This window comes from Myotis myotis, unplaced genomic scaffold, assembly GCF_014108235.1.
Source record: "Myotis myotis isolate mMyoMyo1 unplaced genomic scaffold, mMyoMyo1.p scaffold_m19_p_12, whole genome shotgun sequence".
NCBI classification, from domain to species: Eukaryota; Metazoa; Chordata; class Mammalia; order Chiroptera; family Vespertilionidae; genus Myotis; species Myotis myotis.
The window spans coordinates 15726610-15742621 of NW_023416316.1; the positions used below are offsets into that span (position 1 = coordinate 15726610).

Consider the following 16012-nt stretch of genomic DNA (forward strand, 5'->3'; position numbering starts at 1 on the left):
TATCAGAATTTAAATCAGCAATTTCAGCGGCAATGTTTCCAAATACAGCACTGTCTGTCACCAAGTATCTGACAATCATACAGAAAGCCTCTGTACAGTTCAGGGGATTACCCCTTTAGTAAAGGAATCTTGTAATAATAAGCCATTGAGCAGACAGAATGACACGCTGCACTGACAGGAATTTTGGCAATCTGGTGTGAAAAGGGTCTTAAGGAACTAGCCTTCTTTCCTTACTAACATTTTACGACAGTTTCCCTTCCATTTTAAGAGTATAAATGTATGAAGAAGTACAATGATATTTCCTTGACTTTCAATAAGTAGTATAGTAGAAATAAACCATTTGCAGTATTTTTCTTTTTACTGTCAGTTTTTATGGAATTGCTGATAGAAAATGGAACTATTAGGAACCAACCAACGACAAGTGGGCACGAATGTGAGACAACAAATATGTCAAAAAGTCCATGCAAATGCTGATTACAAAAGTTAATATTTGGGAACTCTGAGGTTTCCATGGTCACTTACAAATAAAATTTAAAAAAATATTCTCATTAAATGCAATTCAAACAATAAGCTATGATACCCAACAAAAATAATGTACACACCTTAGAGTCCTCAGTTATTACATTGTTCAACCAAAAAAATCCAGATCAAGAGAAATTGTCATCCTAATGATTGTCAATAGAATACTGTCAATCTGCCAAAACCGGTTTGGCTCAGTGGATAGAGCGTCGGCCTGCGGACTGAAGGGTCCCGGGTTCGATTCCGGTCGAGGGCATGTACCTTGGTTGCGGGCACATCCCCAGCGGGGAGTGTGCAGGAGGCGGCTGATCGAGGTTTCTCTCTCATCGATGTTTCTAACTCTCTATCTCTCTCCCTTCCTCTCTGTAAAAAATTAATAAAATATATTAAAAAAAAAAAAGAACACTGTCAATCTACTGGATTTCTCTGTAAGGGACGCAAGTATCAGAAAGAAAAAGAAAAGATTTAAGTTGGGGGTGGGGGAGTACTGAAAAAGTTCAGAATTCTCGCTTTCTCTTTTTGCAAACATTCCCCTTTCAAAGAGTCGGGAACACTGTGGAAGAAAAGCTGACCTGGAATTACACACACAAAACATTCTGAAGTTGGCACCGCTTGACAACTACAATATATCCTTCTGTAGAGGCCACTAAGTGCTGGCTCAAAATATTAAACAGTTAAGTACGTACGTTCACAAGTCACACACACAATGTCGACTGGCACAGCCTGTTAGCACAGTTTTTCAGATTAACTACAATAAGTGACAGCAGCAATGGTTAACAATTCCACATAAACACCACAAACACACATGTGAAAGAGCACCCTACTACAACATGCAAAATCTCAACAAAGACGGCACTGAATATTACACAATGCATAGAAATTGTAACGGTTTTTTGGCAAGATTTTTTTTGTAACAAATATTTTATAAAACAAAAATTATTTTGTTATAAACGCTATTTAAAAAGTTGTAATATAATGGATTATAGTTATAAAAGTTCAGTTTGATAAAGTTACTCTGAGTGGATTAATACTAAAATGGACCTACCTACTACTTCATCCAGTATAAATAATCATTATAAATTAATCCTAGTGGAAGTATACTAAGGTATTTGATTTATAAAATATAAGAATTACAGAAAGTAAACAGGCATAAAAATCATTTAAATACAGTATGCACAATTACTGTTCAGATTCTATATTGCTGATGTCGTCTTAATTCTACTAACCACAAATAAATAAATTATGCCAAACATTTTCAGAGCTCTTTGAAATGAATGTATAATGGTAAAAACTGCTCTCTAATTCCAGTGTAATACAAAGAACATTAGAAGTCTAGCAAAATTCAACATTGCATTCAAAAGACAAAAATTTCATTGTACTTTTTTTTAACATCCCAAAATTTCATCTTTTTTCTTCAACTATGATTTAGTAAATATTAGTAAAATAAAAATTTGTAAAATTTTTTTTAAATTTATGCTTGAATTTCCTTTTTGAAGAGTAAGCAGGTTAATATGAGAATTTACAAATACTTTGCATTTTCTACATCTTCCTGCTGTAAAGTTTCTTTCACAATTCCTATTCCCCCTCTTCCTACCTCTAAATAAATTCTAATTATGTTGATTAGAAACATTCTAATTATGTTGATAGAAATTTGATCATTTTGATTGAAGATATGTCCCAAACTTTCAAGATGATTTTTTAAACTTTTCATAGACTAAAAAAGGATATAGTAGACTGCCTTCCAAATCAGTAATATCGATGCTATATAGTTGGATATTCAAATGAATACCAAGTTTTTTAAAAAGTTACTTTTTAGTTTATAATTGTTATAGATTATAATCATTATAGAAGTCTTGTTACTAAAAATTATCATGTTTCCCCTCCATAAATGAAAGCTAATTATAAATGGGGTAGGCTAAGAGATGTTCGTTAAAAATACCAAGGCAAGTGATTACATTTAGAGATTATCCCATCAAATTTCAAAAGAAGTGGCTAAAATCAAGATATAATACTACACAATGAAAAGCGAAAATACACATGCAAAAAAAAAAAAAAAAAGCCTATTTGAAAACTGGCAGTTTGATGGTACTTCTAATATAAATTTGTAGTTTTGAAAACAAGGATGTCCTTTCTTAACTCAGCGAAAATGTAGGGTTGTTTTTCTTCCCTAAACTCTATTTATGAACTGGAAGTCAGGATGCTTGGGTTCCCTTGGGTTCCAGTTGTGGCTCTGATTCTAACCAGGTGTGTGCACCTGGCATTCTGCTAATGTCTCTAGGGCTGTCTCCTTCTTCTGTAAAAGAAGAGGACTGGATTAATTTAGATGTTTCTAATACTCTGGCCTAATTAATTTTCTGATCAACTTACTACTCTGACTAATCAATACTCTTGAGTGTAATTCAACTAGGTCATGGTTTGCATAAAAACTCAATTTAAATGTATTAAAATGCAACCTTTTAAAAAATCATCAGGTCTTTTCCTCAGCTTTGGCAGACCCAATTGGTCAATTTACAAGTAGGATGGACCATAAGAAATTTTTATTATCTTTCTTTTCTCTGTTTAGAAAAGTGAAATCAGAGTTGTTGGCAGTTTACCAATATCATCCCCTTTTCTGTTTTTATATCGTTAGAAATACACCAACAGGATGACATAAGCAGTGTATTTCTTCATCCCAGTTATATTCTCTGGCAAGGATCTCTTAAAATCATACTAAGTTTCATCACTTTACAAAAGCTACACATTCGTATCATCTCAGTCAGATCCCAGTGGGGAGAAGCAATGTTTGAATACCATGAATTAAGGAAAAAAAACACACAACTGAAGATGTCCTCGCAAGTGGTGTGTTTCTTAATAAGTAACTATCTGTATCACACCATATGGTGAATGTGCACAGATATGTCTTGCATATTTAAAAATGCATTAAAATAATTAAGAACTGGTTAATTCTTTAGTATTCATAACAATTTTTTTCATGACCGAACACTTTATTTTACTGCAATAAATTATCATGCACTCCCCATGATATTTCCCCTAGGCCTGGAAAATTATTTCCTTTATTACATGATAGGGAGTTTTTATTTATAGATGATAAGTAGTATAGCTTTTATTTTGGCTAGAAAAAAAAGAAAACCAGTCAGAAAAAGGCTGATTAAAATCAATTAACATATATTGTCTCTAGTATATTAAACTGTAGAGATAGCCAAACTAGAAAAGACTGATTAAAATCAATTAATATATATTGTCTCTAGTATATTAAACTGTGGAGATAGTCAACCTGGAAAAAAATATGAATGGTTTCACAATCTCTAATTCTGAGAAACAAGATAGTATTTCCCCCCCCCAAAGCTTTGTTTTATAAACAATCATGATTGATTAAAAAACAAAAAATAAGAAAAACAAAACATTTTACTGAGTATTTTTAATTTTCTGTCACCAAATTTATAGGCGAGACCAAACTCCCTGGCAGACTGGCAACCAATGTTCAATATCTTGAGGATGGCAATATCACTTTTGGGCCTAAGAGAGGTGCTCTTTATGTCTAGAACCTCCCCACTCCTCGTCTGAATTATAAGGAACTCTCTTGAAGTTGGATTTCTGGTTTATTTGAGAAAAAAAAACAAATAGTCACTTTTAAAGATGTAGTTACTTGTGCACGTACACACCCATCTCCATGACAAAGTTAAGTGTTCTATAGAGAGTGGCACCAATTTTTGCTCTCTACTTATGGCCAGGGCAAAAAAACTCTGTTGAATGTCCAACCTCACACAAACTCCCGTGATGGGGCCTAAACCATGTGCTACAAACATGCCACGTGATGGCACTGTTCTCAACCATTCGGAGTTGAGTGAATATTGATGACTTTATCATACAGAAATTTCATTTATAATTTATCGCTTCAGAGGGTCTACAGAAGCACAGCAAATCACTGTGCGAACAAGCAGCTACAGCAGAAAAGGATTTTGTTTCAGATCCTGATGGTCTTAAGTATTCACTGTTAACATGAGCAAACAGCTTGACTTCTCTCATTTCCTCATTCGGAGACATGATACCTAGCCTCACAGGACCATCGTGAAAATTAAGCGGACCAACTTACATTTTAAGAACTCAATCAATGGTAGTCATTGACAACAATCTACAATACTTCTCTATACATGTGTGCACCTATGTGAACACATGGATGTGCACCTATGTAAACGGCTTGGCCTTATTATTGATTTTAAAACAGGCTCTATGGAAGATTCTCCAAAAAATACTCAAAGCAACATTATGTCTTTTATAGCAAATCAACATATTCAATGGCTAAATAACATGAGTACAAAGTTTGGGAAGCTATGCAAAACAGTACTGGCATAGAGTTTGTATTTTTAAATTTTTGTTGGCTCTCAAAAATGAAATGACACTTTTATTACAGTATCTTTTATGAATTCTTTGAGAGCAGGGAGTACTTATACATCTTCGTACCTCTGTGTCTAGATATTAGGTGCTCAAATTTTTGTTGATAGGACTGTAAATTTTCATCTCAGTGAGGTCATTTGATTTAATGGCATTTGAAATCTCAGCTTCAGGACGTAGACAAGTTAATGTTAACAATGATCTAACTGAAACACCAGAGGACCAATCTATGCTAGAAATTTTGCATATTATTCCTTTGTATATCAGGAAGTGATTTAACATAGGGAAAGGTGAATTAACATAGGGAAAGTTTAAACTGGAAAAAAACAATATAACAAATAGTTTAAATAGCTGAAGTGTATTTATGAATCACATTCAGACCGGCCATACTAACCAAGAATCTTAAGGATAAGCTCTGTTGGATAAACATCCTGAATACTGTTAACCTCTTCAAATGTTATGGCTTCTAAAAAAATTGCTACAGCCCTGACCGATGTGGCTCAGTTGGTTGGAGCACCATCCCGTGCATCAGAAGGTCTTGGGTTCGATTCCCGGTCGGGGAACATACCCAGGTTGCAGGTTCAATCCCCTACCGGGGCATGTACAGAAGGGAACAGATCAATATTTCTTTCTCAAATCAATGTCCCTCCCTTGCTGAGACTTATAATTTAAAAAAACAACAACAAAACTGCTACCATCTATTGTTTTTAATAGCCCGTCACTCACATGAATATAGAAAATTGAATTATGCAGCTATGTCATCCAAACTGACAGGTGGGCTTGGCATATTTGTTAGAATCACGTGAGGAGGACTGGAAAATTTCTTACATGACATTACACTGACCTTAAAATGTATACATTGCAAACAAAGTTTTAGTGTTTTTATATGAACCATGGGATCACCTGCAAAGGCAGCATGCTCTATTGTGGTGAATACCTGCCGGACAGTTGCACTTTTGCTAAAGCACATAAATGATTTTGGCTGAAATGTCACAGTATGGATATAATTTTTTTTTAAGTAACAGTAACAATAAAAACGGCACCTGGCAGTGTTATGTCCTCAGTATTATTTATACGAAAGCATAAAATGTAGAGGTAGTTGCAGATAATTTTTCACAATTTAACTCAGATTATGATGCGGATTTATGACTCGTATTCAGACCAGCCCTATAACCAAGATACTAATTCGGCTCTATGTCTCCTAAGCCGTTCTTCTGAAGACAGTCTTCTAAATCTGCCACAATGTTCCTATTTGGTTTCAGTTATCAAAGCAAAAATAAATTTAAAAAAACAAACTGACATTCTCCATTTAACTGTGTTCTTCTAAATGCAAACACAATAGGATTAAACAGGAGAGAGGTTTTAATATTAATACCTCAATCAACACAAACAGAAATTTGAAATTTCCTAGTTCTGTTTTCTCAGTGCATACTGACCACCCCTTCTTCTCATGACAAACTTACTTTGCTGTCTAAAACAGATCAAGAATTTTTTTAAAAATATGTCAGTGCAAAAATAAGATGTGCAATCACATTTTAACTGTTCTTTACAGAAAGCATTTCCTTAAATATGAGAAGCACCCTATGTAAAAATATCCGTATTTTTTAAAAAGCTATTTTACAGTAGGCTGTCCTGTTGTATTTGTGGACCAGTTATAAAGTAACTGTTTTTGTAAAGGGAACTGGGAGAAAGAGACCCACGGTTCAAAATGAACAGAAGAGGAGGGACCAGGGGACAGAGCATGCCACCGGGAAAGGTAATTCAGCACCCCTGGAGGCTGGGAAGACACTGTCCCCACATCTGACTCAAATCACTGGAAACTATGAGCTGGAACTAAGAAAGGTAAATAGAAAAACTCTGCCGTCAGATGACAGACAGTACCATTTCTTAGCTATAATCTAATTGATTTGTCTTGATCGTAACATAAAATGAAGCTAACTCACCTACCTTTCAAAGTTGTTGCAAGGATTAAGATAATAAACATACAAATAAATATGTATATGTTGAAAGGTCTGAGGAAATATTTACCAAAAATGTTAACAGTGATTATTTTTGGCTAGCAGACATACAGATATATATAAAATGCGTATCTGTATTTCCTAATTTTCATACAATGAGTAACTATTTCTTGTGTAACTGATGCACACAAGTCACTCAGCACAGTGCTGGCACACATATTGGATTAAAATTGGTGCCTATCAGCATTATTAATACAAAAAATAAAGCAAGGTATCATCTGCCCTTCCTTCTTGCTTTTGGATGCCTCTCTACGGAGGAAAAGAAGTTGATTCTACCACACAAAGTCCATGACAGACTTCCCACTCCTGAGTCCATGGAAAGGTCACAGTTTAGAGGAATGGATGGGTCTTTATGTGCTTGTGACTTAGAGCTGGAAAGAGCTGCCCAGCCATGGGAAAGCTCAGCAAAGCAAATCAAAACAAAATTTGTCCTGGTCATATAATAAATTAATGCATAAAATACCACCTATCTTCCCAGCTAACTGAATTTAGGAGGTTGCCTCAAAGAACAAACATTCCCAGATCCAACAAAGCAATGAAGATTTGGATTTTTTTTGTCATTAATTATATAGGATAGAAACCTAGTTCAACTTTATTGTCTGAATGGATTTTATTTTTGAAGTACCTAAACTAATTATTCACCATAGGCTTCAAGACTTGAAAATAAAGATCTTGGAAAAACTACCACAAAGAGCTGTTTAACCAAAATTATTATTATTATAATTGCAGGATATTGCAGATAAATACATTTGTATTTACTGTAGAAGAAATTTTGCACATTTTCAAGAATGCTTTGAATTCAGCTAAATCTGCTACCTAAAATGAGTGTCGATATTCCTTTGATCTCAGCTACCGAGTCCAGTAATCCCCTAGGGAAAAGATAGTGAACTTAATGCTTATACATAAATAATTCAAGAGGGATTTGAGCTTTGAAGAGAATGAGTTTTTTTGTTGTCTTAACTAGTGCTTCTAGATCTTTAGTAAGACTTTCCTACTCTCTACCTTCTCTTTATGCTTGATATAAAATATAATGCTTGGGAACATTTTCAAAGCTTCGGTAGTTTTAAATTGCTTCTAAATCTGATCATCAAATTTCATTTACACTGATTTCCTAGGGAACAAAAGAATTCTATCCAGGTTTAAGCATAATAGTAAAAATGAGCCATGTAACAGTCTTTTTTGCTGCAATATGGGACTTTGCATATTATTTTAAAGTTATATATGTTCCAAAAAGAATGGCACCTTTATTCTCTCCTTCTACTCCCCTTGCCCCCCAAAGGAAAAAAATGTTAGCTAAGCTTCTAAGTTTTCATACATTGCAAAAAACGAGGCACAGAAACTAAAATTCTAATTAAGCAAAAAAAAAAAAAATATATATATATATATATATATATATAATTTAATGTTGAGTTTATTATCAACACTTTCATATTCTGGATCTGACTGAATGTAATTTTGTGTAAGCAGTAAAGTTAGTGTTATCTCCTCCTGATTAGTAAAGAATATTAAAAATTAAATAAATAAAGTTATTTATTAAGAAGACTAACAATGAGCCGTGAGGTGAGGAGGAAAAGCAGGAGTTGAGGACACAAGCGTCTAAGGATGACTGTTTCCTTTTTGACAGTTTTTTTTGAAAAACGTAATCCCTTCTCTACTTTGTGTTGCCTGAGAGCCACTATGGTTTTATAAAATTCTGTAACAGTAATTACATGTCATCACCCACAGGGACATTTGTTTGAAGCCTATAAATACTATGTTCGTAATACTAAACTATCTCCCTTGCTTATTTGTAAAAAGAAAAATATATATTTTTATAAAGTTAACACTGAGGGCAGAGGAAAAGGAGTGAGAAGCAGTGTATAGTCACAGTTTCTCCGAACACAGTAACCACACCGGGGTCTGGCTCAAGCCACCTGGTCAAGCAGTGTCTGAGGAAGAGTCATAGGAGGCAGAGACGATGAAATTGCTGCTGTTGGAGTGCCCGGCCACCGACTGGGCAGCCTGCTGGCTCAGATTGTTACAGATCAGCACCAGCTGGTTGCTCTGGGCCTCGGACAAGGTGCTGCAGCTCTGGTACACACTGAAGTTGGTTTTCCTGCCGGGGATGTTGCCCTTCTCACACATGGTCTTCACCATCTTGGCCAGCTTGTTCTTGCCGAGCGCCTGGCAGTTGTACCAATGCAGAGCCGCCAAGTTCACGACTGGCTTGATGGACAAATAGAAAGGGGCATCCTCGTAGCGCATGGCTGGAGGCCGCCGCTGGGCATACTCCTTGTAGTCCTGGATGGGGCACGTCTGTGGGGCGTGCTGGGTGGCATACACACGGGAGTCCGTCCCCCCTCTCTTGGTTTTGGCATTCAGGTCGCCGGTGTCTTGACCCATCCACTCTAAGTATTCCAGCCCCGTCTCTGTGACCCGGAGCCGGATATCACCCCACTTCAAGGTAGATCCATGGAAGCCTGTGCAATGCCCAAAAGCCTTTGTGTTGTTGAGCCAGACGAGGTTGAGCAGGCCTTCGGGGTTATAGCGGCTTAGCAGTCCCCTTTTCCGCAGAATGAGCTCATCGGCAAAGGTGAGCTTCATGGACTTGTGTGGCTTATTTCCCTTTCCTTTGCAGCGGAGTTCAATCTGCTTCTGCTTCAGGGCCTCCTGGGAACGCTTGAATTCCTTATCCCTGGTGATACTGTAGCCATACCTGTGCTCTTTTAGGTACCGTTCGAGTCCACACTGGTAATTGGCCAAGCTGTTGGGTTCATATTCGGACCCATCCTTCTGCCTGGCATCTACAAAGAAAGAGGCAAGGTAGGCATCCAGCTCCTTGCAAGGGATGACATAGATCTCTCTTGTTTCCGAAGGGTACTTGGAGATGAGGAACTCGCGGAAATTGCGGAGCGCAGTCTGCGTGCTCCGGATGGTTTTCTCATTCTGCTCTCTGCTGAGCTCAGCTGCTCTTTCATCCTGGTCTGCAACAAATTGGGGAGGGGAGGGATAGAGAGGGTGTTGATGAGTTCAGACAATGCACTTTCTACTCTGAAATAAAGTTTCCTTTTATAATGAAAAGGGAAAGAAGGGATCAATTTTACAGAGGTCACTGGTAAATGTGACTTATATACCTGTTGCATTGTAATAGCCAACTGTTATATTCACAAGTGATGTACCAGACAAAAGCATGGCCCTTTGCAATCAAAATGAGCATCTTGTATCATTAGCACATAGTTTAGTGCGTGAAGGTTTGTGGAAAGAGTGAGATCAGAGGCTGCCTTTGTTTTAGGAGACATGTGAGACATTTAGGAGAACTTGAATTGGTAAGGTTGCTCAGCGAAAGGAAGTCTTTGTAATAACCACATACAACAGTAAAAATAAAATTTCTAATAAAATTTTATTCATAAAACACACTCCTTTTTGTGTACTGTACACATTTATAAACGATCATGTTATTTTAAAATGACAGTCCTAAGGTATAATTGCCAAAATCCTCATAACTTTATAAAATGAATTAAAATTCACTAAACTAGCAAATTAGACTTTTTATAGGCACATTTTTGAGATCATATTTCCAAAATTCAAATATACAAAGTATATTTTATGCTTCATTGGACTCAACTTTCAGTTATGCTAATTCCATTTGAAATTGTTTCTATATCAACAGTAAAGATGTGTATAAAAACGTGTCTCTTTCCATCAAAAAGATGGAAGCCACAGGTTACATGTAACCTTTATCATGATGGCTTCCTTTACTGTTTACATGTAAAGCCAAAGGGGCCAGCACATCTGTTTATTTTGACTACCTTGTTCAAATATCTATCACAGCGGTCTTCAAACTTCAAATAAAGACTTTCTAAGAAATAAACATTCACAGAAAACTTTGGGGAATAAAAGATCCAGTTCCTCAACTTTCCCATGGAATCTTTTCTAAAATGTATCTGTCTGAAATGAAGGCTTAGTTTGCACATGTTGCTATCTCAAATCTACCATGGTACATACACTGGGGTGTAAAAGACTTTGTGAGGCCAAACACAATTTATAAATTGGTGATTAAATTGGTAATGTTGCTTATCCTCTGTCTTATCCATATCCTAAATAGGTGAAATATACCATGAGAAACAGGGTAATTGGGCCTAAATTGTGTTCTGAATTCAGGACTTTTGAAAGGGGCTATTTATAGGCCAGTGAGGTTGATTCTTTTAATTCTATGAAATACTGATCCTATTTGCGGTCAATCTCATCTTCATTTTATATAATATTCAATATTTTCTACCTCCTTTTTACAAAAATACTCGAATTAAAACTAACATTGAAAACCTTAGGGTGTCCATTTAAGAATGAGTGAGTGGTATTCAGTTTCTCAAAGTTCTTTTCAAGGGTATGCGAATAAAATAAAATATTTTTTTAAAATATATATTTTATTGATTTTTTAGAGAGGAAGGGAGAGGGACAGAGAGTTAGAAACATCGATGAGAGAGAAACATCGATCAGCTGCCTCCTGCACATCCACTACTGGGGATGTGCCCGGAACCACGGTACATGCCCTTGACTGAAATCGAACCTGGGACCCTTCAGTCCGCAGGCCAATGCACTATCCACTGAGCCAAACCGGTTAGGGCCAAATAAAAGAATTTAAGTCTGTTGAACTTAAGCATCATTAGTTGGTATCCTCTAAGTAGAAGGGATGAGTGACCTTGGTTCTTTGAATGAGTGATCACTTATTTCTTGCTGTACCATCCACAAGAACCTTAATATTTATTAAATCTTACTCTAGGCTTTTCAAAAGGAGAAGCCATCCATAAAATCTAGTATAGGTATCCCCCCCTTTTGAAAGTCTGCATGATGCCACTTCACTTTTGCGAAAGACCTAGCACCTGTTTTTTGCTAATGAAATCTGAAGAGGATTTTCACTGTTGGAAAAGTAGCATTCAGTGTTGGTTTTGCAATGAGCTGTTACAGAAGCAGCACAAACTCTGAACAGCTAGCGTAATCCCACCAAGCTTCTTCCCTGGGAACTATACTCAGCATCTCAGCATCCAGCTGCCACAGCACTGAACTGTGTCTGAGCATCTGCGCTATGTATCTCGATTGATTTTGTGCATCCTTTAGCAAGATGTGTCCTAAGGTATAAGAAAGGCCAAGAGAGCTTGTCGGGTGGAAATGATGACCATGAAAACTGGGCACAAATTAAGATCTTCAATCATGGTGAATGAAATAAGGACATATAAGTCAATGGTAAGTGTTTATTCACTCTACGCCATTTGGTTTAAGACAATTTTTATTGGAATGCTCTATGGGAGAAACATGCACAATGAAATGGGTCTGAAAAAACCCAAGGGTCTGTGACTCGAAGGGGGGCCTAAGGAGGAGCCCCAACACTGGCTCAGGAACTCTTATGGAGACCCTGGGTAAGGTTTTTACAGACCAACTTCCTGTACTTATTTACATAGTCTTCATGGCCCATTAATCTAATTATTATCTCCCTTGTTAGGAGATGGGATGGGAAAACATAATTAGAGCAGTATCTTGTCTTCTCACTTAATTTGAGATTTAGGTTACATTTTTTTTTTTAGATTTATGTTAGATTTAAATTCAGATCCATTTGCTTCTATTGCTATAGCACGCAACAGAAAATAAACTCAGCTATCACACTCCTTTTATGATTTTATGAAAGTAATACATCTGAAGCAATAAAACACATTTCTCGATGTTTAACTTATTTATTATTTTCATTTAAGAGTATTTGGTATTCTCACTAGCTAGAGAAAACAAATGATATTCAAATTCTCCTTATAAATCACTAAATGATAAATCCATCAGCTTACTAAATAAAAATATATTTTAAATTTGGAAAGTAAAAGAAAAGGTAAAAAGAAATCAGGTGAGTAGATTTACATTTATGAAGCTGCAGCTGGAATGAATATTTAATCCACATGTGTGGGTACCCACGGTGCGCCCTAGCATTTCAAGAAGACCTGTGGGGTGTAGTCAAAGGTAAGTCCCTGATGGTTCTGTAGATTCCATCATAACTAGACGAGATGACTATTACACATAAAACTAATTTTAAAAAAACCATACATGGCTGTATAATTAGGAAAGAGTTTGTGGCTCTAGTCTAGATCGTATAGGAATTCAGAAAGAAAAAAGAGAGAAGTCAAATAGAGCTTGAGCAAGGTATTAAAGGATGGGTACCGTTTGGCTAATTAGGATAGGAAGGTAGGGCATTCCAGGAAGAAACTGCATGAGCAAAGGGAAAGAGATGAGAAGGAATCTGGCTTATGCTTATGAGGACTGTAAAACCTCTATCCTGGTTTGGGGATGGGAGAAGGGTTGGAGGGGGGAATAAAGCTAGACCAGTAGGATGACCACATGGAGAGTTGTACATAGTCATTATAAATATAACACCAAAGAGAGGAGACTGGATATTTTAAGTGCAAAGAACCTCTAAATGCCATGAAAAAGCTGATTTTGGGGAGAACAAAATCAATACCCCAATTCTCTACCTTCGAGATTCTTTATTCCCCTTATTTTGTTATTTTCTTCCACATACCTACCGCCATCTGACATACTTTACATGTTTACTTGATAACCTGCTTAGCATATGTCTCTCCCGAGTGGGCTGTGAGCTCCGTAGGAGCCAGGACTACACAGCTTTATTCAAGGTCTGGAAAAGCACTCGAGAATATAGCATTCGTTAAAAACGTGTCGACTGAATTAACACAGAAGCTGACAGGAAAGTTACTGGGATAACTCTGTGTGTGTAATTACACAATTCACTTTAGACCGTTTAGAAAGGATTAAACAACAATCAGTGGCATAAAATTAAACTTTGGGACTCACAAGCATGATCTCAGTCACTTTGTTAAGGCTCTTCAGAGAGTTGCCTTGGTCAGGGCAGGTGATGTGGACATCTGTAATAACGGTACAGGATGGCTTATGAGGCCCCTGGGAGCTTCTCGCTGGGCTAATTCTCCAGGAAATAAAGACTTATCAGCCATTGCACAAATTGCTCCAAGACAGTATCTTTATCTCACTCTTAGGATGAGGAAAAAAATAATAATACTTTAATAAAAGTCCATACTAGAATTAATATATCCATAAAATCAAGTGTAGCTCCCTCCCTTCAATCCTGACCTCCACTTTAAAAAGAGATTATACTGCCTGGCTGGTGTGGCTCAGTGGTTGAGCACTGACCCATGAACAAGGAGGTCAGGGTTTGGTTCTTGGTCGGGGCACATGCTGGACAGTGGGCGCCATCCTCAGTAGGGGGCCTGCAGGAGGCAGCCGATCAATGATTCTCATCAGCATTGATGTGTCTCTCTATCCTTCTCCCTTCCTCTCTCTGAAATCAATAAAAATATTTTTTAAACTATTCAAACAATAAATAAATAAAAAGAGATTATACTGACATTATGGTGTCACCTATTAGGTACTTAACTTCTTCCATACATATATTCATTTGAAAGATGTTTTCTTATGACTCTTTCTAGGTTCAAAGAAAATGATCTTGGTATTAAAAAAAAACACCACAACAACCCTGGTTGGTAACCTCAGGAAATAGGCCAACTTCAATTTTATTTGTCTGGGGTTACAAAAATCGTATTTGCCAACATTCTTATTTCATTTTTTAGAACAGCAATAGTTCCTAACCTCTACCATTTATTAAAAAAATAATGAGGTAGATTTACTTTAAAAGCGAAAAACAAATTTATATATAAACCTTATAGCTACCATAAAATACATTTAAAAATCAGTGTCTTCTTTCTCCTTTAAACACACAACTCCTTGCACATTCTTATGTTTTCTCCTAAACTTTAAAACACAGGCTAGCTTTCTAGGATTGTTAAGGTCACTAATTGAAGCCAGGCTTGCAGGCTATTATAGCTATCTGACCAGCAAATTATTTTTATGCTCGATTAATCTTTTCCCACAGTGGGCATAAAACACATTTCCTACATAAACATTCAGGAGCATGAAAATTCAGAACAACAGTACCAGTTAGTGCAGTATGATTCTTGATAGTGCTTTTCACTGAAGCAGAAATCACTTAAACAAACATTAGTCATCTGCTCATTTCTCACAGCATCTGGAAAATTTTCTCCTTAATAGAAATTTAGCAATCAAATACAGCACAAAAATTACCAGTAATATTAAACAAATAAAGAATAGGGGAACAACCATCACCACCACCTTTCTCTGCCCTGGCTGGTGTGGCTCAGTTGGTTGGGCTTCCTCGTAGGCACCAAAAGGTTGCCAGTTGGATTCCTAGTCAGGGCACATGCCTGGATTGTGGGTTCAATCCCCGTGTAGGGGACATGCAGGAGGCAGCCAATTGATGTTTCCCAAGCTCGCTCTCTTTAAAAAAAAATCAATTAAAAAAAAATAAACCCTTCTCCTCCCCATGCATATTCAGTTATCTCTATTTATGAACTGAATCAGGTCAAGGAGCTGTGTTAGAAGGTGGAGTAAGATACTGCATGGGTAAAGGAGACTAGATACTGGACCTTGCATATCCTCACAAGGAATTAATTTATGGCCTAGGCAGTGATGGCGAACCTATGACACGCAAACTCATTTTTTTGGTTGATTTTTCTTTGTTAAATGGCATTTAAATATATAAAATAAATATCAAAAATATAAGTCTTTGTTTTACTATGGTTGCAAATATCAAAAAATGTCTATATGTGACACGGCACCAGAGTTAAGTTAGGGTTTTTCAAAATGCTGACACGCCAAGCTCAAAAGGTTCGCCATCACTGGCCTACAGGGTGCAGAAAGGAATCTGCTTTTTTTTTTTTTTTTTAGTTGATTTCAGAGAGAGAAGAGTCTGCATTTTAAAAAAACACACAACTGATTTCAGCCTAGCTGCCCTAGCCGGTTTGGCTCAGTGCATAGAGCGTCGGCCTGAGGACTGAAGGGTCCCGGGTTCGATTCCAGTCAAGGGCACATACCTTGGTTACAGGCTCCTCTCTGGCCTGGTCTGGGCTCATGCAGGAGGCAACCTATTAATGTATTTCTCTCACATCAATATTACTCTCTGTCTTTCCCTCTTTCTAAAAATCAATGGAAAAATATCCTCGGGTGAGGATTAAAAAGAA

General features: G+C 36.8%; 1 protein-coding gene across 2 annotated transcripts in view; it reads right to left on the reverse strand.

Annotated features, from left to right (window-relative positions):
• The window catches only part of KIAA1958 (KIAA1958 ortholog), a 97994-nt gene that overhangs the window by 23193 nt on the left and 58789 nt on the right, over positions 1–16012 (reverse strand). Inside the window, exon 3 of one of the 2 annotated variants that reach the window (XM_036329998.1) lies at positions 9809–9892. The exons of the other annotated variant lie outside the window; for it this stretch is intronic. Coding sequence (XP_036185891.1) covers positions 9809–9892 — 84 coding nt within the window. The remainder of the gene's footprint in view (positions 1–9808; positions 9893–16012) is intronic. 2 annotated transcript variants of the gene reach the window in all.